The sequence below is a fragment of the Lagopus leucura genome, unplaced genomic scaffold (assembly GCF_019238085.1).
Source record: "Lagopus leucura isolate 7727_CA_CO unplaced genomic scaffold, USGS_WTPT01 Super-Scaffold_100048, whole genome shotgun sequence".
NCBI lineage: Eukaryota > Metazoa > Chordata > Aves > Galliformes > Phasianidae > Lagopus > Lagopus leucura.
The window spans coordinates 2,750,407-2,773,710 of record NW_024962294.1 but is presented as its reverse complement, the minus strand read 5'-3'; the positions used below and the strand labels follow the sequence as shown (position 1 = coordinate 2,773,710).

At 48.4% G+C, this 23,304-nt stretch overlaps 1 protein-coding gene across 19 annotated transcripts in view; it reads left to right on the top strand.

The window, feature by feature from the left end:
• The window catches only part of EPB41 (erythrocyte membrane protein band 4.1), a 73,982-nt gene extending 54,406 nt beyond the window's left edge, over positions 1–19,576 (top strand). For 12 of the 19 annotated variants that reach the window (XM_042885228.1, XM_042885215.1, XM_042885223.1 and 9 more), the window contains 2 exons: positions 1,394–1,429; positions 11,997–13,521. In XM_042885228.1, coding sequence (XP_042741162.1) covers positions 1,394–1,429; positions 11,997–12,530 — 570 coding nt within the window. In that variant the 3' untranslated portion in view covers positions 12,531–13,521. The other 7 variants (XM_042885225.1, XM_042885224.1, XM_042885222.1 and 4 more) reach the window with 4 other exon arrangements.
• Positions 19,577–23,304: the final 3,728 nt, after the last annotated feature.

Genomic DNA, 23,304 nt, shown 5'->3' with positions numbered 1-23,304 from the left:
AAAACCAACTACCCAACAACCCAGCCCTAAATCGAAAGAAGTTGTCGCTATGGAGATAGTATTGCAGGAATCCAGTGGACAAACACTAGCATGGCATCAATTGCAGATGTCACTGCAGTCCCCATTTAATCCAGTCCCTGGGTTTAGTGTCACACTGGGCTCTGCTAGTGCATGTAGGTGTGCTGTGGTGAGAGCAGGGCTGTCTGAGACGGCGGCCTCTGTCCTTGCAGAAGCTGTGTCTGCACATTGGGGGCTGCAGGCATTCCGAATCTCCCTGCTCATTCCCTCAAAAAAAAGGGACTTTTTAGAGAAACCGAGGTGGAGCAGCAATGTCTGCCAGCTTGTTTCTCCTTTGATAATGGACAGCTTCTCCCTTTGTATTAATGCTGGCACTGTCTGGCTCAGATTTGAAGCTTGTGAGTGAAACTGGTCATCAGTCCCTTCAGCAACGAATGAGATTTTCATTAAAAGTGAAGAAGTTGAATGCTGGCTGCAGTGAAGGCAGCCACAGAATCTCTCCTGGCTTAACCTCAGCTTCTGCCCTTCCTGCCCACTGCTCTGCAGAGAGACTTCTGGTGGCTTTTCATGCCATTGCAAGGCTGGTGGTACTCCATAAACAGAAGTAATTCTGCAATGGGTGGAGGGTTATCAGCAGAAGCACAGGGCTTCACTGGACAGAAGTTCACTGCAGGGTCATCAAAGCACGAACAAAGGCCAGTGCAGGGCTTTTTTCCTGTTAGAAAAGCAAAACAAGCCCACCAAAACGAGTCTGTTGTCGTGCTTGGAATTACCCTGTTTAAGGCATGGATGAGGTTTACACTTTGGTTGCTGTCTCTTAGTGTAAATTCTGCAGGAGTTTGCAGAGCACAGCAGAGCTCAGCCTGCTGCTTCGTGCAGGTGGAATAGAGCAGGGGCCCTGCAGCTCAGGAGCTGCAGTGCAGAAATGCAATTCTTAGTTACTCAGAAATTATTTTGTGGTGGCTGCACTTGGAGTGCGTGGGGAGCTGCTGTGCACAGCAACTGGGGGGTGTGCATTTACCCACTGAAGGCTGCAGTGGTCCACAGTGATGTGAAGATTGGTGTCAGCTCTTGATTTGCATTTCTGGAAATTCATTTTAGTTTGCATTCTGCTGTGGATTTCTAGAAATGCATCTTTGCACATACAGAGAAGGCACCTCCTGGGGCTGTGTTTCACTTGATCTGCACATCAGTGTGAAAAGCTCGGGGATGGTGAACATAATGCAGATAATTCATAATGCAGAGTAGCCCTGTTTCGTGGTGGTATCTTTAACCCCGAGGTGGTGGCAAAAGGATATGACTCTGCCAGGGGCTGTTTTTTGCTCTTCTCATATTGCTGCAAGACAACTGAACCTTACGTGCTTTGTGTGTCCAGGTAAAGAAAGTCACTGTCCTATCTTCTGAGAGACAGGTTGGTTGGTGGGCTCGAGGTAAAGCTGCTGTTCTGATACGTGCTTCTGAAACAGAATTCTGCTATCGCAATGGCACCAAGCAAAAACTCAACAGCAGCTGCTAAATAGCATTTTTCTTTTGGCTACGTGAAGTAGATTCATAACTCACAACACCCAGAGGACTTTGTGCACCGCTGCAGCTTTTGCAGCTTGCGGTTTGCTTGCGTTGGTGCATGGCTGGTTGGAAAGAGCTGCATGAGCGATGTGACGGTGTATTCGGAGAGAAAAGCAATGATGAAAGTTTAACTGTACCCTGTTCTTTTCATGTTGTCTTTCTTTCCGTTTTTCTTTTGATGATCATGTTACTCTTGCATTTTATCCTTTTTTTTTGCTGCCCAGTCTCCCAGCTACTTTCTCCCTGATACTCATCACTTAGGGGTGTGCAAAGAGCCGGTCCCCAAATACCACACTGATCAGAGGAGGCTGGCTCAGCTGAGGGAGCTCAGAGCCAAGTTCTTCCTTTCATAGCCTCACCATGGCTGAGCAGAAGGGATGGAGAGCTGCCTGGATGGGTCACAGCAGCATTCCCACAGTCCTATTTACTTCAGTGAACACACCAGAGCCCTTGCATGATCCTGTGTGACGATTGACTCCTTCTGTTTTACATTCTTGAGAATCCAGGAGCAAAAGTACTGAAATGCAGAGCAAAGTTTAAGGAGTTTGGAACCGTTCCACGCTCAGCATTTCTGAGGTGTAAAGATTTTTCACTTCTTCCAGCAGAATTTTCAAAGCGATGGAAATTTTGATACCGTTGTCTGAATTTTAAAGAAAAAAAAAAACCAAAAAGTTTTCTATCTGCACTGAAGTATAAATGCTCTCCGTTATTTAACAGATGCTATTTTTAAGGGCACTGTAGAATAGGGAATTGTACAAAGTGTGGTCTTTGTCTGCACCGTTTCTATTTGTAATGCCACAAAAGCAGACTGTTGTCCTGGACCGCTCCAATTCCAAACACATTGTAACAGGCTTTGACCTTGCACTTTTCTTGGAAGGCAGGCACAGAACACACGTGGATCATGACTCAGAGACCCACAAGCTCTGTCAGCTAGAGCTGTGCTTTGTAGCTCGGCCAGGGGTGTGAGCTGAGCTCCCTGGGGCTCTGCTTTCATAGCAGTGCATTTCCACGCTGACATTTGGACTGGCCAAACGCTTTGCACACCTCCAAGTATCGTTTTGGGCACTTCCCATCTGTCATTTTTGTTCATCTCTCTCTGTCTTTCTTGATCTTCTACCACGAAAGCAGACACAGGAACGTCCTCTGTTAGTGCAGGATGAAGACAAACTAAAAAAGCAGCAGATCCCTACTGAGACAACATTTCCCCAGCAAGCAAGCGAAGAAACTCTTCCAAAGGTTTCTATTCCGATTCCTGAAGAGCATAAATCACTCAAAAAGTGCCAGCTGTACTCTAGAATTTTTCCATCTCCACGTATCCCCTTTATGATGTCTTTTCTTGTGGTGGTAGCACTGACTGTTTGGTGGCTGCTGTTTCTCTGAGTGGGAACAGGGTCATGCAGAAACCTCAAGACCAAAGCTCCTGAATCTCTTGGCCGTGGCATCAGCTGCATCCTCCTTGTCCTGGGCTCTGATCTGCGCAGCTCGTTGCCCCTGGGGGGGGCACCCTGTGACATTTGCTTTAATCCTGCTGTTCTCTGTGTGGCTGTGATCTGGGGCCTGGCAGGAGTGGTAATGGATTGCCGTGGATGTCGGGATGCCTTGGAAATACGTGTTCCCAATTGCAGATGCTTGGGCTGCAAGAGGGCAGGCTGTGTGGCAGGAGGTCTCCCTCCATGCAGCCACTGCTGAAGATTTGCTGTTAGGCTTGTTTCGAACATAAGGTGTTCGCAAGCAGGACGTCTGACGGTGATCCAGAAACCCAAAGAGGCTTTTCAGCAACCCACTGAATCTAATCCATAACCACTCCTTCTCCAGGAAACTAAGTCTGGCATTGAGATAAGTAGCGTTGATCATCAGTGCTGCTGTTACTGTTAACTTAGAGACAGGGACAGGCAGCTTCTCATTCTCCCAGTGGGAAGCCCTTGGCAAAGCATCACAGCTTCCATCTTGTGCCCGTATTCTCATTTCAAAGCAACTGCATCGTTTTGCAGGAGAAAATGCATTAGAAGGAAATATTTATTGTAAGCATAGGTCGATTATTTTTCTCTCTCTGGTGGTCTTGGTATGCCCCAGCTGTGTTCTTTTTAATTTGTGTTGAACTAACTGTAGCATGTTTGCTTAAGTGACAGGAATGGGAAAACCCACTGTTACACGCGTCGCCTTTGGTAGCATGTTGATGTTCCAACTCTTCCATTTACCTGAACTGTGATAAGACCACTGTGCTCAAGCCATAGCTCCAATGTTAAAGCCATCTATTGTTTTGACTTCTCTAACAACAACAAAAGAAACCCGTTGCATGCTGCTTGTTGTTTATTGCCTACCTGTGTGATTGTCTGGGTGATGCTCCTATTTATCCAAGTTAACTCAATAATGAACGTGGTCGAGCTGTGTAGGATGGGCAGAACCAGGTCTGCAAGCTGGAGGGAGGATGGGGCTTTGTGTCCACGGGGTTTCTTTGTGTACATAGTAATTCTGTGAGTGAACTGAGCCACCTGCTTCTCCTTCAGCAGCAATATGCTTTCTGTTGCTTTCTGTGTAGTGTTGGTGTAGGAAGAGTTACTTCTGAGAACAGCCTCCAGTGCCATCAGTGTTGGCAGCTGCTCCAACAGCGTAGAAGAGAAAGGAGGACGACTCTATCACAGGGGCCAAAATATGTGACTATATATAAATACCTGTATTTATAACCCTTCATAGATCCGTATCTGTGCGAGCAGTGTTATTTAAGAAGTTAGCAAATGTGCTTACAGGAAAAAAGTGCAAGGCAAACTAGGTATGTACACAACTTGGCATGTGCTGGCTCATCCTAAGGATCCCTGTGTGTGTAGAGGCTGAGGCTCCCTAAATGCTGTCTCAGAAATGTAGGTTACGAGTGAAACCCTCCATCTGATCTCCTGGAATCCTTCTGATCTGTCTGCTCTCTTGTAACACGCTCCTATTAGTTCACCAGTTTGTGCCTTTAGGACTTAAGTTTTCTGCTGAATTCCTTGGAAAGTATTCTTCCCGTTACAATACACTGCCTTTAATACACAGTCTTCCTCTTTCAGCAGTAGGGATGGCAGATGGAAATCTGTTCAGGTGTACCACAGCCCGAAGGAGAGCTGTCAGCCCCAAGGAGGACAGCTGAAATTCAGGGGCACTGTGTTAAGTGGGCCTTGGAGAGGAGAGGTGGGAGAGCCTGGACATGGAGTGCTCCTGCATTGCAGAAGGTGATGGAGGGAAGAAGCTTTCCAAAAAGCTCTCTGAAACTGGAGCATGAATAACGAGATGTGGGAAGCATTGATCATCCACAGCAAGAAGGGACAGGGAATGTTTTGTTCTTCCTCTGTGTGTTCTGTCCATTTTTCATGGAGAAGAATTAACCACACACCTCCTGCTTCCTTCCAAAAGCCGTTGCTTGGAGTAGCAGCCACTGAGAGCTGCTTGGGTTGTTGCCCACTGTCTTTCTGAACTGATGATAAATAGTCTGAAGCCGTAGCAGTGGCTTTTGGTTGCTGTCTGTCTGCCATTTCCAAAGGACCCGAAGTCTGAAAGCTTTGCCTGGTGCAGTGTTTGAACTCCAGAGTGCTGAGAGATGCCCTCTGTTGGCCATTGCAGCTCAGTTCTTTAATTAAGATGATTTTTCTCTCTCTCACACTTTGTTGCTGAACCTTGAGATATGGCTGGATGTTATCAGCACAAAAAACAACTCCTTAAACTGTACGTTCAGAGAATGCTCAGCTACGTTCATTGGAGTTTATTGAACAGTTATCATTGAAGAGCTTAAAGAAACTGAACCGATGCTTTGTATTTCTAGGGCAGTGCAGGGGCCAGTTGTCTGTATTCATTCAGGTGGATATGGTCTTTTGTGGCAGGGAAGGATGGGAGCTTATCAAGAGCAGAAACACCCCCTGGCTGATGCTGAGGTGTGTTTTGGGAATGTCTGCAGTCCATTGGGCTCCAGTTTGCTCTTCCAGCCACTTCTTCCTCTTCTCTGTTTGCTTGTATGGCAGATGGAGCTACAGCAGTGCCCTGAAGCAACCTGCCAGGGTCTTGTTTTCGTGTGTTACGTGTATGGTGTGCATTGTGCTGTGCTGGGTGATTCCTGCTCTCGCTGCATTTGCTGGATGCCCGTTTGAGGCATGGCACTGCAGGAGGCCTGCAGGGCTCTGGACCATCTGGCTTAGTGCAAGGGCAGAGGTCTCAGGTTTTCATTAAGGAACTTACGTGTACTGAGCTCACTTCTTCCTCAGGAACAAACATGCTGCAAAGTACTGACAGCCCATGTGATTCTTACTTCCAAAAGGAAGCTGCAGATATCTGCAGGTAACCTCATCCCTGTTTGCATGGGAAATGCTGATTCTTCAGGATGAGGTGCTGCAGAAAGTGACGTCTCAGTGACTCTGACACGCCAGAAACATGGCTGCCATGGCACTGCCAGCAGTGTTGCTGTTCAATAGACTTTCCCAGTGCTGTGCAGCCTGCCTTGCTGCAATGGGACTCATTGGTGCTCACATGTGGGTCCCAGTGGCTGCACTAAGGGACCAGCTGAGCTTCAGCCCCTTTGTCTTGTTCCATCCTGGAGCTGGTGGTTTGCTCTGTGCTGACTTTCTGAGTCTTACCCTGATATCAGCTTTTCTGATCTCTGGATAAAAGGCAGAATAGTTTCTTGGGCTTTCATGCTTTAGCATGGAGTGGCCATGTTTTCTTTTCCATTACGAGAAGGGACAGCTGGTATTGTCTGTACCTCCTGCTGTGTGCTGCTTTGCCCAGTGGGTTAATGGACAACGAACTGAGGGTTCTCTATGAGAAGATGTGTTGGGACTTGGAGTTAAGGATAGGAGCAGTTTCCCTTCCAGTTTATAAAGCAACTGGCAAGGACCCTACGGGGCAGCTGCTCAGTATTTCCTCCAGTCCTGGAATAAAGGGGAGAGGTTGGTTTCCTTGGCATTCCTCCTTTGTAGGAATGAGGTCAGACTGCCCTTGCCATATCTGTACCTTGGGGTTCCTCAGGAAGTTTCTAGATGAAGCATCTTTCAGTTTGCTTAAGTGTTGGTGATTCATCGCTCTGAGATGATTCCCCTGTTTCACTGGGTTTTCTTTTCACTGGCTGTGAGCTGATGGTGCCAGCTGAGGTAGGATGCCTTCCAGAAAAGTGTATCCCAAAGCAGGGGGGTTACTGATTCATTTGGAAATGTTAGATCTCTGCTTACTCGTGCTGGTGACGTGGGAGACCCCGATGTGGTGCTTTCTCATGTGTCCCTGTTGGCATCTCTTGGTTTATAACACTGGAGGGAAGGGCTGCAGGCTCTGGGTAAAGGCTGCCTGTCCTTGGGGCAGTGATTTGTGCCCCTCTGACCTTCTAGCAGTGGTACATGGTAGCGTTGGATCAGTTTGTGGGGACTGAGATTACTTTCTTTTTAACTACAATGCTCTCTTTTGGAACACTTTTTTGGCTTTGTATTTTTTCTCAGATTTTTCTTTGTAAATATGTACATTTATCATTAATAAATATTATTGCAAATCAGATTCTACTTTCCACTGCTTATTAACACCAAAAGGCCTGTGCTGAGACTCTGAGGTAACCCTCACTATTGCCAAGCACCAGCAGCCCCTGCACCAAGCAAGCTCATGCAGTGGGATCCAGGTGTGGGTCCATGAGCTGTGCCCAGTTGCAGCTGCACACATCTGATGCAGCTTCATGCTGCTGTGCAGAGGGGCACGAGGGCTGTTGCTGCTAGCTATGCATGCTTGCAGAGTGGCCAGAGTAATTTTATTTGGGGTTAAATCCAGCATGATGCAGAATAACTTTGTTTGGAGAGGAGCCACAAGCTTCAGCCCTCTTGAAAATATGTAATGTGTCTCCAAAACGTCTCACTTCTGAGTCTGAAAGATAGGTCCAGTCGTTTGCTGGAAACCTTTGGAGTGCAGAAGCATCACAGGTCGTGTGTCACTGCTCTGCCCCTCCAGCACCTTCACTGCTCTGCTCTGAGGTGAGGATTGTGTTGCACCATTGCTGTGGCTGTGGACTCCCTGGGCTGGCACAGTGCATCTCTGGGAGTCTTTCCCCTGATGTTGTGTTAATTTGAGGAGAAAAACGTTCCCTTCTTTTTCTGTAAGTGAAGCAGCCACATTTGTAACGAACCAGCATCGTTCTGCTTGGCAGTGTAAGCCTTCACTTGGCTTCCAGCTGTGTCCATGGCCAGAGGTCACGCAGTCATTTTAACGTTACCTCCCAGCTTGTGCTCTGTGAGGTTATTTCCTTTTGGAGAAATTTGGCTTGTGCTCTGTCAGTGAGCCCAGTGTCAGAACAGGGCCTGGGCACAGCAGATGGAGCAGGCAAAGTGCAGCAGCACAGAGCTGATATGTGTTGGTCATAAACCCTGACAGTATCCACCTTCTGTCTTCTGCTGCTGCTAAACTGAATCTAATGCAGTGTTTGTATTGCCACACGTGGCTTTCTTTTTTTTCTTTTTTTTTTTGCTGCAGAGGAGACTTGAAATAAGAAATGCACAGCAGTGAAGAGGAGCTGGAGCCTGAAGGAGATGGGGGGGAGCAGAGTGTGGGGGGAGGAAATGCTTTTGGAGCCATCTCCCTCAGCAGCCTGAGATTGGTAACGCAGTGCTGATCTCAGGCTTGTTTCACGTTGCAGGGTTGATGCAGTGCATTGGAAGTGGCTGCTGTGTGTCTGGTAACACCTTGGGATTCTGCTTCACAACAGCAATTTGATCTTTTTCTTCAGCTTAAAGCATGCTGTGTATTTTCTTGCTCTGCCTTTCACTTGGGTCAAATTCTCTTTCCCCTTTCTGTTGTCTGACCAGAGCATTGTGATCACAGCAATGGCAGAAAAAAACAGTGGTCCAAAAACTGAAATCCATAGGGAATGGCAGTCACTTTCACATGCCAAGCTTTTCTGAACAGCTTCTAAACTTTCTACGTTCTGTCTTTAAGGCAAAGCAGTTCTGTAAGATGCAGGAGGTATTGTAAGAGAAGGATGTCTTGTTTTCTGCTTAATACTGTTTACTCATAGCGCTTTGACAGCTGTGGGATTGACCATTCACCATTTGATCTGGGAGTTCTTCCTGGTGAGTGTGGTTCTCTGCAAAAGCACCATTATCTGCTCGTGCCTCTGTAGCCATCACCCACACCAGTGGCCTGCGTGCATCTGTTTGGGGATAACCTAATAACAAGCACCTGGTAACTGCTGCAGTGCCAGGGTGAGCAGGGAGGTGATGAAACAGGTGCTGGGACTGAGAGCATGAAATGTTGTTACGGGGAGTTAGCAGACACTGCTAAATTGTTTCTTCATGCAGGAGTTTTTTCCAGTAGAGGAAAGGTGCAGACAGCAAAGAGCGCTTATCCCAGGCAGTGCAAGGATGGCTGCTATACGTGGCTGTGTCCTGAGCCAGAACTGCAGGTCCTCTGACAAACACAGGCAAGAAGAACACTTCAGAAATAATCCTTTCTGCCTCTGGTGTCAAAGCCTGTTATTAATTTATCCCCAGTCTGAGTTACTCTGTGTCACTTCTTACACTGCGGCTTTCAGAATCATCTCTGTCCTCCGTTTCTGCCAACGTCGGGTGTGCAGAGGTCTGTATTCAGCAGGGTGACGTTTCAGCTGCGTCCGTGTGTGCCTGAATTTGTTTCTTCTGGGGCACTGCATCCCTCCTTGTGTCTTCTTTATGCTGTGCATGGCTGCAAGCACTCCATGTAACAGGGTTGGAGCAGTCTGTGGGGGTTGGAGCAGTCTGTGGGGCTCTGTGAGAATGTGCAAATCAGAGCCCTCAAAGTAGGAATGCTTTTGCATTTGCAAAGTGAAGCAAAATCATGATAAGATCAGAGTGTGTAACAGATGGCCAAATTCCGAGTGAGGTGGATTGCTGGGTTTGGTTTGGTATGAAGGTAATGTTTTCTTGCCTACATGCAAACTTCATTTATAAGCACAGGAACAAACATCGTCATATTGGAAAAAATTGTGCACAAATAGATAATTATGTGTAGAAAGAGGGAGCTCCTAATTAGCCTGGCTTCTTGATGGCCCAGGAAGGCAAGAATAAAAGAACTTCTGTTTAGTTGATCTTATCAGGATTTCAGTCTGCATGTCTGTAGCTGCGCTGTGCTCTGTTGCAGATGTGTGTGGCCACACCATGCAGATCATTGCAGCTTTTCTGCCCTCCTGTGCTTTTCACTATGCGAGATGCTTCTAAAATGCAAATGGTTTTTCTGGATGTGAAAGGGAGCAGTGGAGTTGTGCTTGTTGTGTGCAGCTGCTTGTCTCTTCAGTCGGTCTGTGTTTGTGTGGCTGCTTGATCTGCTTTGTTTTAACTGTGGATTGCATTCCTCCTTTTGGCTGACCGGGTGCCCTGGCTGCTATGGAAGGAATCTTGCTTCTAAGGCACTTCCCATTAAAATCCAGAAGATGCACTGCATCATCTCAAGATGCTGCGATTATTTTGCAAGCTTTGAAATGTAAAATTAGGATGTCAGCGTATGAATCCAGGTTTTAAAGCAAGATTAAGTAATTAGCATTCAAATCTGCTAACCTAAGATTGTATTCTGTTTTGTGAAGCATTGCAGTATAATATCTTCTGTTACACAGCATGAGGATGGGGCCTTTAAAGGTCCCCTTCAACTCAAATGATGAGAAAGTGATTCTGTGATCTGTACCTTCTGGAAAAGCACGTACAGAAGAGGTTTGTAATCAGAAACAGCACTTCCACATTTATGCAGCCTGATCTGCCCATCACAGCACTGATCACCATCACTTCTCTCCTGTTAAGTGGATTTCCCTTAGCAGTAACCCAAGAACTTAACAGAAGCCCAAGAGGCTGGAAATGGGAATGGACAGAATCTTACAGGTAATCTGTCTGTTCCATAAAGAAGCTGGGCACTGAAAAACACCTGAGAGGAATGGGAGAAGAATCCTTTCTGGGAGTTCTACTAAATAAGCTTCTATTTGTTCTACACAAAGCAGTTTTGCTTCTTAAAATACTACTGAGCTGTGCCATTAGATGATGTCAGTCAGGCTGAAAGCTTCTGATGGATCACAGATGCATTGTACCAAATAACCCACGGCCTTCAGACGTCACTTTTAAGTGCAAGTTACAGTTTGCTGGTTGCCCAGAGAGTCTTTGTAACAGAAAGTGATGCAATGCTTTCTGTTCATCTCCATGCCATCACCAAAATTAGAATTAAAGGTGGCAACAGTGGACGAGCCACACTTGAATGAAGATGTAATCACTGTTGTTGGATATAGAGATATATGCCTGTTTTTATAGCTTACAGAAGTCATCTGTGAGGCTGTCAGTTATGGGTAAGAAGTAGCAGTAGCATTGATTTCAGTGGCATCTCATTCTTTTTTTCTCCTTGTTGCCTGATGCTCAATGGGGCACATGTCTCAAATCGTACTTGCAGATTATTCTGCCTTTCCTCAAAGGCATCCTAGCACGTCCACAAGAGGAACACCATTTCTGGGGCATGGCTGGGTTGCAGCCATCGCTGGCACTGATGATGCTCTCCTAGGCATAAGTGTGTATAATCACTTGGGCATTTGGAAAAACAGCCCATTTGTGCTACAGCTCTGTTTTGCTCATGTTGTAACTCTTGTCTTTTTGTCACTGTTGCTTTCCTGCTGGCTAGAGGGCTCCTGGAGAGAAGACCTAGTTGGGAACTTGCTAATGAGCTGAATGGAAGGCAGAGCAGCACCAGCTTTAGCCAGCTTCTCTGGCTTCTGACAGTCTCCTGAAATATCCCAGGTGCCATAGATGTGCTTGCTTGCTCCTTGGAGGGCTGCATTGCTTTATTCTGTTCTTCTCAACTGCACGCCATCACCGATGCCAGTGATGCTGTACCTGCAGGAGGTTTAGCTATTGCAAAGGTTTCTGTTATCCCAGAGGCCAGCAGCAAACTGGTTGCAGGGAGGTGCATTCCCAGGTGCTAGGAGCCCAGCAAAGCACGGGCTCTGCACACTGGTGATGCATGATCCTTCTGGTTTTTATTCCCTTAAACTCCATGTGCACATTTAAACAGCGTAAAATATTGCAAGGAGTTAAAAGCAGAATTGATGCATGGCTGCAGTGTTGCTGGTGGTTTTGTCTGTGTGCAGAGGTCTCCACTTGGTACATTGAAATTATTCCTGTTTCCAAACTGGGCAAAGAGTGCGAAGCGGTGGCTCTTCATTTAATTTTGTTTTAATGTTAATGCATTACACCATCATTGCATGGATTGCTGACCTACCAGGAGGCCTGTGTCAGTGAGTCCATCACATTTCAAAGGTTTTCAAGCTCTTAAATGTTCAGAATCCACTGCTGCTGCACTCACTGATGGAGATGCTGTAAGAGACCAATGTTTTGCTTCATGCCTTCCTGTTCTTCCTAACCCTCTTTCTCTCTCTCTCTTTTTCTCTCTGGCCTTTTTGTGTATCCCTTTCTTTGTAGAATATGAATGACTTTCTCTGCAGAGAGGATGTGGCTGAAGAGCCAAAGTGGAAAAGTGTTAACCCTGGCTTTGAATGGGAGGGCCCAAAGCAGTCGGTAGCTTTTAGCGAGACCCCAGTGCCGCTCACCTGCGAGCCTCCTCCACGTGGTGCATCCCCCGCCAGCAGCCAGGACCACGAGGAGGAGCTGAGCCGTGCCCAGGGCCTGTGTGCAGCTGCGGAAGAGCTGGTGGCTGGCTCTGAGCTGCCTGAGCCCTCCGCAGACCCTGCTGCCCCTCTGCTGCAGCCCCAGGGAAGAGCGGAGGTGGCGGAGGCCGGCGAAGACAGCTTGGTGGCAGAGCTGGATGGCAAATGTCACGGCTCGAGCAGTGCGAGCGAGCTGCCCGTGGTCATTCGCTGCTTCCAGGTAGCCCTGCTCTCCCCTCACCTCCCTGATTGGCTTGGGAGTGGAACCCCAAACACTGCAGCAAGCAGGTGCTCCAGACCCACGAGGAGGAGTTGTGCTTCCTCGGCTTGGGCGCTGTCTTGGCGCTGAGGACCCGGTCGTGCGCCAGCCCCTCTCAATTGATCTCTGCACTAAACACAAGCTGTGCTTCAGCACAACGCCATTTGCCTTTCTGCAATGAAAGTGTCCTCTGACATCCCCAAAAGAGGAGCATTTAGGCTTAAGGTTTTTGCCATCTCCTGGACTGCAAGGCTGAGCCTTAGTGCAGCACAGCGAATTGGATGCGTTGTCAAGCGTGCTTCCATGAGACGTAGGCACTGACATCCTTTTCTCCTCCCCACCTTGAGAGGCATTTTTGCCTGCTTCAGTGTTCCTGAACGTGAATTGCTTCCATTCCAATAGATGTCTGCTTCCCCTCTAACAACTGGTGGCAGCGGTCAGATTTGGGACTGCAAACAGCCGTGGAGTGATGGGGGCAAACACTGCGGGGCTGAACTAACTCTCCTTTGGGATGATTATCATCAGGTGGCGGACAGCTGATTTCTTTCTTCCCCGTTTCTCTTCCAAGATGCCACATTTCTGTTTTGTCTGACATTGATTTAATAAAAGTTGAAGGTCTAGGATGAGATGAGGGTTTTTAATGAAATGTTCCACTTGTCGTCAGGATGAAACTTCTCAGCTGTGAGCAAGTCTCCATTTGTCCAGGGGCTGTGTTAATCGTATCGGTAAACGAGGGTCATCTCTTACTGGCAGCTGGCCGGGGAGCTTCTAGTAATTAGAAAGTTCATAATCAGGTGAGATGTTCCTTGTGGCGTGGTGACACTGCTTGGAGCCTCACTGCCTTTGTTGGGCTGAGTTGGTGCCATGGTATCCGGGGACGTGGAGGATTTCTGTCTGTTAAACCCTTACATGGAGCTTTGACTTGTTGAGAAGTGTGTTGGAGCAGAGGCTTAGCAGTGGAGGTTCCAGGCTGACCTTGCTTCCCACAGAGCTTTTATCAGATCAGTGTCAGAACATTTGCAGACCACAGTTGTGATGTGGAAATACTGAAGGGCATTGACTGAGCTCTTTCACACCTGTCTCACAGCCACCCCTAGTGAAGACACAGACTGTCACCATCTCAGACGTGTCCAATGCTGTCAAAAGTGAAATTCCAACAAAAGAAGTTCCCATTGTTCACACGGAGACGAAGACCATCACCTACGAAGCTGCACAGGTAAGGTGTGTTCTGATTAATTTTCCAGGAGCTTAATTAAACCCATCCTAACGTGCAGCTCCTTGGGGTGATCCTGCAGCACCACCTGGTGCTGCCTGCCTTCCTCTGAAAACAGCTGAGCCACAGCACGGGTTATGGTCAATACTTGGAGGCATGCAGTGATTTTGGAGTAGCAGCATTTTTAGCATCCCTGCAGAATAATTACCTTCTCAAGATGTGCAATTCCTTTTCAAGATGTGCATGCAAACAGAATTTATCTTCAGCTCTGGGATGCAGATCAGGCTGTGCACATTTGGCTGGAGCTGGCTTTTTTTTTGTGCAGCGGCTGGCTTGGCTTGGTTCCCCCTGTTCTCTTTGCTGTTTACACCTCTTCAGAACTCTATAAACGTTTTTGGAAACATTTGAAGATTCTCCTTTAGTCCTCAGTACTGAAACAGGTGTTGAGGTGATGGATCTGTATGTTTCCAGTGCTGGGGTTTTGTGCTGAGACTCCTGGGATCCACAAAGTCCTTGTTGTGCAGCTGAGAGTCCTTCAGCCAGCTGCAGAGGGGTCACTTCATCTCTTAATTCCTGCTTCTGCTTCTGAGGTGGGATTTGTACTCAGATTGCAGCCTGCTCTGTGGACGTGGAGCCCGTTTCCATCACTGCTGACAGAGGCTGATGGTGTTTGTTTTTGTCTCCCACAGACAGATGGTGGCAATGGAGATTTGGACCCTGGCATCCTGCTCACTGCTCAGACCATCACATCAGAGACCACCAGCAGCACCACCACCACACAGATCACCAAGGTAATGAGATGAAGCAGTGACAACAGAAACAACAAAGTAAAGCAACAACACAATAAAGAGATGGGCAAAATTGAATAGCAGAAAGAAAAAAAAAAGCTTACATTCCTGTTCCTTTCCAAAAAAAAATTGAGACTAACACCTGAAACAAAGCTTGGGGGTCCCAGAACTGCCTGTGCTGTATTAAAACTGTAGATGATGTATTCCATGGAGTCGGGTCAGGATGTTGGCTGTAGCTGTCCTGTGAGACAACAGGAGAGAAATGCACTGTGAGTCAAAGCTCTTCATTGGCACAGTTACAAGAAAAGATCACTGGATGCTTGACAGTGTTTGTCTATGAGCAGTGGCAGTTTTCCTCTTTGATTTTGATACGCTGGTATGACAGCAGTACTTGGTAATCCTATTTTTGGATGCCATCTTTAGGCAGGCAGCCCCGGTGCACTCGAATGCCTTTTTGCTTCTCAGCTAACAGCAGTTTTCCCTTTGTGGCAGACTGTGAAAGGTGGCATTTCAGAGACACGGATTGAGAAGAGGATTGTCATCACAGGAGATGCAGACGTGGACCATGACCAGGTAGGAGTCTGGATGCAGTTCAGAAGAGCTTCTCAGCATTGGCACAGGCTGCAGCCATGCTGTCTTTCTGAAGATAATTTAAACAGAAAATAACCTACGGATTGTTTTCTGGGTAAAAATAAAGCTCTAAAGCTGATTTTAATAATAAATTCCTTTTTGACAGTAGGCAGTTTCATAACTGGGACAGCAAAGCTTAATTCTGCTATGAAACTGGTATTGGCAGCAGGGTTTTGATAGAATTGCTTTGGAAAATTGCGATTTAAGAAAAATCTGCAAGAAAATGAAAGAAGTTTTCTGTGGTATCTGGATGATCTGCATTAATTTTCTCAAACCTTACAAGAGAGATTGCTGCAGTGCAGTGCCAGAAGTTGTTTCGTAGCTCTCAGCACCACTGGAGAAGAGATGCCTGCATTAAATCTCACAGGCTTTATATGAGAGCCTTTCTGATGAGTCAGCCTCACTGGCCTGCAGCTCGTGTTGGAAGTGATGGTTTTGTCATCAGAGAATCATACGTTAAATTTAATTTTAGTTGCAGCTATCACGGGCCTGGAAAACACTTGTACAGCAAGAACTAGTTAGTTAATTCTGACAGCAGATGTCTGAGAATGTCTGCAACTTGCTAGTCACGCTTGCTGGAAGAATAAACAGAGTTTGCTTAATTGCTCCTATCCGTCTTCTAACAGGGGCAGCTGGGAGATGTGATGTGTTCTTAGAAAGCCATCTTGCCTTTAACAAATAGCCCAGTGCCACTGAAAGCTGTGCTCTGCCCAGCTCCCAGAGACGTGTGCATTTGCTGTGCCTGGGGCTCGTGGCCAAGCAGTGTGAACAGATCCAAGGAGGCCTAATGATTCCAGCACCTTGTGCTCCTGTTGGGATCGGGAGCCTTCAGGACATGAGAATTCTCTGCTTGGTGTAAGGTGCACCATTGATTCCTGCCTTGCCTTTAAACCACGCTTCCTTCCAAACTGCAGGCAGAAGGCTTTGCTTTCCTTTCTTTCTGCCCAGAGTTAGAAATAGGCTCTTGTTACCTCGAGCTCCCCCTGGCCCTTGTCTGAGATGTGCTCTCTTGCAGGTCCTAGCTCAGGCTATAAAGGCAGCAAAGGAGCAGCACCCGGACATGTCGGTGACCAAAGTGGTTGTGCACCAGGAGACTGAGATTGCAGAGGAGTAGCAGGGCTGAGTAAGTAGGGAGACCACGTGCCATAAAGGACAGAGCTGTTCCTCTTCAGGGCAGGCAGCTGATGTCAGTGCAAGGGATGTTCGGCTCAGCATGGTCAGAATGTAAGGAAAATTACTGCTGTTCACCAAGCAGTCCTGCTCAGACTGTTCCTGTTGAATCTTTTAAGGCTGGTGCAGCAGTCACAAACACAGACTTATTCTGAAGTGGAAGTGAGCCCCCCAAAAAGGTGTAAAAGAAGCGAGATGGGTGATGGGGCTGCTCTGTCATACCTCTCATCCCCAGCTCCTCGAGAGCATGCTGAACTGCAGGTTCCACAGATCCCTGCCTCTGTCATCGCTGGGCAGTGGGCTCCTGCTGCTCCTGACCTGCCTGAAGCATCCCTTCTTTGGTGGCTCTTGGAATTGGTGCTTTGGGGACAGGCACAGGGCATTGCTGGGACAGGTGCCCAGCAGTGCAGAGCTCAGGCTCACCCACAGCACTGCCAGCAGCTCGTCTCATCTCTCTGTGACTTACAAACAGATGACTGTCAATATCACAGAATCACAGAATTGTAGGGGTTGGAAGGGACCTCCAGAGATCATCGAGTCCAACCCCCCTGCCAAAGCAGGTTCCCTGCACCAGGTGATATTCAATATTCATAGCTTACCCTGTTTCTCTTTCTAGGAAGTGTTCTTTCCAGATGATACCAGGAAATAAAACGGAGCAGAACTACAAAACAACTACCTGGAGCACAGAGACCTCAGAGCTACACGACTTTATCCTCACAGACTGAACATTCATATCACTTAGCAGGATTTACGCTTCAGCATTTTACTTGGGATTGTCCAGAATGCACTGGATCCTATTGGATATAGTTTGTTGGTTGTTTTTTATATATATATATACATATATATATATATAGTGACAAACAGTATGCCATATTTCTAACTGTACTAAATATTTTTACAGGTTTTCAGTTTTGCATTCCCTCTCACAGCTTCTTCAGATGCAGGCTCAGACACAACCCGCAGGGCTCTTAGGGTTGCTTGGTGGGTTTTTCTTGGTAGTTTTGTTGTTGTTGCTGTTGTTGTTGTTTTAAAGTCTCATTCCCTCAGCCTGGCTAGGCATCATGGAGGTACAGCCACGTCAGAGCTTATCCTGACTGCAGGATTTGTACACACCTTCAGAAAGCAGTGGGTCCTTCTGAGCCACTTGAAAAGGTCAGACTTGAGTCTGTGCAGCATTTCCAATTAATTACCTCTGTTTGTAGCTGTAGGCAGTGTGAGACTCCTGCAAAACACCCAGGCACAGAGCAGGGCTTCTACCTTCACCGTGAGCTGCAAAGAACCATTCAGGTTGGGAATCTCAGATCACCATCCCAGCCCCCCCATGCCCACCCAGCCCTCATCCTTTGGACTTTCCTCACCTTTGGGTGTTGGACCCCCAATGTCTGAACGCAGGAGGGTGGTGTGGTGTAACACAGGCACACATCCTCGTGGTTGGCTAGCTTAAGGAATACTGGAAGTTGCTTCGAGTACCTTATACTGTGAATTCCAGAGCTTTGAGAGGACTGTGGCAGATACTTCCCCTCCTTCCATGCATCCCTGCTGAGTGCTCCCTGCCTGGTTGTGTTTTCTAGATGTCATTCAATTGAAAAGCCCTTAGAAGTGTGCATTTAGTACATTTGGACTCTGGATGCTGTTAAGATGGTCTTATGCAGCATTCACAGAACTGATTTTTTTTTCTGTGTCATAGGTTTTCACTTGTTGGTGTTCTGAATTTTTAAATGAGGTTTTTCCCCTGTTGTGGGTTGTTTTTGTTTTTTTTCCCCCCTCCTGGTGCTATTTAAAGCTGAACACGTTACCCACATATCAGGGCAAGGTGTTGCATCCTGCTTTCATTTAACTTAAAATCCTATAGCCAGTCCTTCCCCAGGTCCACAGGCTGCATTGGGAGAGGGAACCTTGGGAGGTGTCACACTGCTGGTTGCAATAAAGCCAATTGTGGAAAGCAGTGCAGCACTCTGGGGGTGCTGCCTCCCCTCCTGCATGCTGGGGAAGGATCTGTCCTTCGTGGCTGCCTTGCTGGAACGAAACACCAGGGCTCTTATCTGCATCTTTGGGCCGAGCTTACAGACCACATAAGAAAATATCTTCAAAATATATATTTAAAGAGAAAGAAAGAAAGAAAAGCACACAATGTGAAGTTTGTTTGTGGAAGCCTCAGCCCCCTCACTGCCATTCCCAAAGCCTTGGCCATCCCCACTCAGTGGATGTGATCCAGGTCTCACTGCTGGTCCCTCCATTGGCTCCCAGTGCTGAGCTCCATGGGGATGCTGTCGCCATGCCCTGGTTTCTCCTTCCAGCATTTAAACACGAAAAAATCAAGCTGTGTATACTCTGCCTAACGCTTGTGAGCAGTAAGACTTGGAAGATGCAATTTTCTATTATTTTTTATTTAGTGTAGTGTGGCACATAAGTAGCTGAAGGCGTGGAGTGCTCTGCTGCCGCCCCCCAGTCAAGGAAGGAGGAAAATGGCAATAAAAACCCCCTGCTCTCTGCTCTTTTAAACTTGAATGATTTGTTTCTGAAGTCACTGGAGTTAGCTGAGGCTGCAGGGACAGCAAACAGCCCTCAGACTGCATTGTGACTCCGTGTCACTTCTCCCATTCAGGTGTCGTTAAGCTGTCAGTATTGATCAGAGCCCACGCTGAGAACACTGGGGCTGCTGGATGTTGCTGTGAGCCTCATGGATGGCTGAGCTGCAGCCTCCCCTCCGGCTGCTCCAGGGCTCCCTGCCCTCCTGGAGCATCCTGTGCTGCCCATTAGCTCACACCTTCCTACATCCACCTGAGCAGCCCCCTGCAGCACAGCCCTTCCATAACGCAGCATCTCTGCTCCCTGTCCCTTTTCCAGGAGCTGAGTTCTTTGCTCCCGCCTTGTCAGCCAGGAGCTGGGTGCACATTAAGAGAATTTCAGAGCTTTACAGTGGCGAATTGAGCACTTAGAGGCACTCAGCACTCACAAGAGTTGAGGGGAGCACCATGCAAAGCTGGGCGACCTGCAGTCGTGAGAGGCGTTACCCAAGAGGCTGCACGAGTGTGCACGAGCACAGCTGCAAATGCCAATGCTAAGAGGTCACAGAATAGATAGCTATTTTTTTGTTCCTATTTTTTTTTTTTCTATTTTTTTCCTGCATTTTAGGTGGTTCTTTTCAAGCTGTTCATCCTCACGCTTCCCCTCTTTTCACCTCTCTCTTTCCTCGAGCGCTTCAGACAAGACAGAGTTCCTCCCCATGGTGAGAGCTCTTGCTGGGGTGGCTTTGGGCAGCAAAGTGCTGCTGGGCACCAGGCAGCTCCTGCCTGTGGGGTTGAAGGCAGCAGCAGGCAGCACTGCTCTGTGCAGCACTGCTGTGTGCATTGCTCTGTGCAGCACTGCTGTGTGCATTGTTTTGTGCATTGCTCTGTGCAGCACTGCTGTGTGCATTGCTGTGTGCATTGCTCTGTGCACTGCTCTGTGCACTGCTCTGTGCACTGCTCTGTGCACTGCTCTGTGCATTGCTGTGTGCATTGCTCTGTGCAGCACTGCTCCAGCTGGCAGCCCCGGTGTGCATCCTGCACCCCTTCCTGCACCAGGTTGTTAAAGCTCGCTGTGTCAGGGACAAAGCAACTAAGGTCTATTTTTATGAATGTTCCCAGCTCTTCCCACTCCACAAATTCACCCAGAGACTGTCTTGATTGTATAATAGACATTATATGGAAGCTATTTATATATGAATGAATGTTTTTATAGAAGGAGCGGAGCTCGTGACCCGTGCTCATCCATTAAACCTGGCTCCAGTCAGCGAACAGCCATTTCTGGGGTGTTACCCACGGACTGTCTGATTTCTGGTTTAAAGAACTGTGGTTTGCCGATTTCCTAATTGTACAATTGCCTGAAGAGGTGGTGGTGCCCTGACCTTAGAGATTAAACTTGTAAAAAAACACACAAAAAAAGTTAGTTGAGATATGAAGGAGCTTTGTAAAGTCTTTAAGGCAATGGTGAATTGTCTAGGCTAGCTGTTTACACCCTTCTTTATAAAAATAGAGACTTATTGGCAGATCTTTATAGATTGACTAGTGATGGGAGCTGTTATTTTGGACTTTCATAGTAAATCAAAGGGAAAGTTGCCGTAGCCTTTAGACAGACCTAAGTGTTGGTATTGCTTCTTGTATTGCATTTTTCAATAAATTTTCAAACAAAACCACATCCCTGCCTCCCAAGCCGTTTCCTTGCCAGCTCTCTCCCAGCACCGTTTCCTGCAGTTCCCTCCATGCCCTCTGCAGCCCCGGGTTGGGATGGGATCCCCGCAGCAGAGCCTGAGCGCCCAGCTTCCCCCACAGCATCCCATGAACAGGTGAGCGCTTCTGCAGAGCGACCGCTGCCAAACAGGAATGGCTGTGACCAAACAGAGCAGAGATGTTGTCTGACACCGCTTTTAGCTGCTTTTGTTTGGCAGGGGAAGCATCCATCCCATCCACAGCGTCCTTAAGAGCAGCAGGAATGCCAACAGGAGTGCTGACACGGCGCGCTTGGCGGTGCTGCAGGGGGGCTGGGGGCCAATTGGCTCCCGAACCGCTCTGTGCTTTCAGTTGCAACCCGCTGCGGGCAGAACTTAAAAGAGGGCCATAGAAATCAGCCACAAACAGTTGGGAAACGGCCGCTGCTGGAGCTGCTGCTTCCATCGGTCCTCAGCGCGGTGCGACCGACCCAGCGCAAAGATGAAGCTGCAAAGCGCATCGGGTCGCTGAGCCAGCGCTGCCCCGGGCTCTGAGGTTTGTCCAACCCCATTAGGATCACTGTGTGCGCCAGCGAGCCCCAAACGCTCCTTAAATAACCCTGCCCTGGGGTTGGGGAGGGCTGCTGAGGTCCCCAGTGCACGGCCCAGGCAGAACCCTGTCCCTGCAGGAGCAGCCCTGTGCCATAGAGGGAAATGGAGAAGGGTCAGAAACACGAGTTTGGGGCAGAAAGAGCAAAACTTGGCACGACGTTCAGCTGGTGAGGTGAGGAGTTGGCCCTGCATCCTTTTAACCCCTGCCTCAGTTTCCCCCCATGCAGAGCCTGCCTGCAAGGGAAATAAGAACAGGCAAAGAAACACCATGGAAATGTAAAGGAATTCCAATAAAAAGGAAATCCCCCAAACCCAAAGGAAAACCAGCGATCCCAAAGCACACCTCCTGAAGGCCCCACACCCAGGCTGTGTCTCACAGCTCCCATCCATTTAGAGGAGCCAAAGCCACTGCTCCCCCATTCCCACCCTTTTCCTGATCCCACTTGGAGCAGAACGTTCCCATCCGCATCCTATGGGGATATTTTTAGGCTGTTGATGCCATTCTGGGAGCCAGAACGTAGCTGCTGTGGGCAGGGTCAGTGCTGTCACTTGTGACACCCAGCACCCACAGCCCCTCTCCCTGCCCAGGAGGCACGAGGGGCACTGGGGCAGCCCTGCACCCCAACCCCTGCATCCCAGTGATGGGGATGGGGCTGGAGACTCCCCCCTACTGCATCAGCCCCACTGAGATCTGTGGGCTCCATGCACTGTAGCATCAGCACCTAAGGGTGCTGCAGCTCCAGTGCCCCAGCACCAGCAGAGTGCTTTCCTTTGCATAGACTTTAAATCTTCGGGGGGTGGGAGAGAAACAGACACGACTGCAGGCAGCATCACAGCTATGAGTTTGCTCAGTGCAGGGTGGGAAATGCTGCAAATGAGCCCAGGGCTGAGCAGCTGGAAACCCTCTGCAAAATAGCAGATTCCCTCCATCTCTTTTCCATACCTTGTTATTATATATATATGTATTTTTATTTTTCATTTTTTGCCCCAGCTTAAGGCATTGCATTACAGCTGCACGGCACTGAGGTGCTTTTGGGCTGCTTGAACTTTGTGGTGGGATGGAAGCACCGCCGCAGCCGTGCTACTTCCAACGCTGTGTCCCAGGGCAGCAGCAGAGCTGGGGGATGTATGGGTGCACACAAAGGAGAAGTTACTTTTGATCTCAAATAGCCTCCGGGTGCATTCCTGCCCCGGGAGCCCTTTGGTGGCTTTCTGGCTGGTTGGGTTATGTGCTCACTGAGCGCTGCATCACCTGGAGGTTAAGCAGGAAGCCAACCGCAGCCCGTCTGCTTGCTGGGCTGCTTTGTAGCAAAGTGGAGGCAAAAGAGCATGAAGCAGACACTGAAAAGAAACATACAATGCCAAATTTCCCAAGAGGGAAAGAAAAAGAAGCCCTGACTGCTCTAAAATCAGTGCTTTGAGCCTCGTAGGCGTTCACCTGCCTATTCCCAGCCCTGGTGCCGTGTGCCACCACTGCTAATCAGGGTGGAGATGCAAGCTGGTGGTGAGCCATGGCAGCTCCTGCCCTCCCTCTGTCCCCAGCACCAGCACAGCTCTGCTCGAGGACAGAAGGGGCTTTGGCAGTGACAGTGTGGTGTGTTTGTGCCAGAGCACATGGCTGCCAAATCAAAATGTTCTGCAGAATGGTTCGGGCTGAAAAAAGACATTGTCCTGCAGCTTCCAAGGTCCAAAACTCTGTGCTTGTTTCGTGGGGATGGGAACAAAAGAGAAAACAAAACCATTTCACGCAGCAAAGACATATTTCAGCAGCTGACACTCAGCCCCACACCACAACTTTGCTCTTGGGATAGGAGAGGCAGGGATCCAGCCCGTGCAGCAAAGCCATGCTGCTGTGCCTCCCGGGTCGCTGGCAAGAGCAGCAGCTCTGAGTGAGGATCCACTGCAGCCTGCAGAGGAGCTGGGAGGTTTGGGGACGTCCAGCTGCTGCTGCTGGAAAGAATTTGGGGAGGGAGGGCCCTGCTGAGCACCGGAGCAGCAGCAGGGTCAGGCATGGACCGCAGTGCTGCAAAACAACCTTCTCTGGTTTGTCCTCATGGAAACAACGTGATGCCACTCAGCAGCTCCCATCCTGCAGCCAAACAGCACCAAGTAACACAAGAGCAGCCAGCAGCACCATAAAACCAGAGCCAGCCCTTTCCTCTCCCCCACTGCATCCTCCTGTTGCTTGCATCCAAACAAAACTATCATCTCCACCCCCAAACCAGCTTCGGAAACAATTACACTCCAGGAACTTTTCCATTT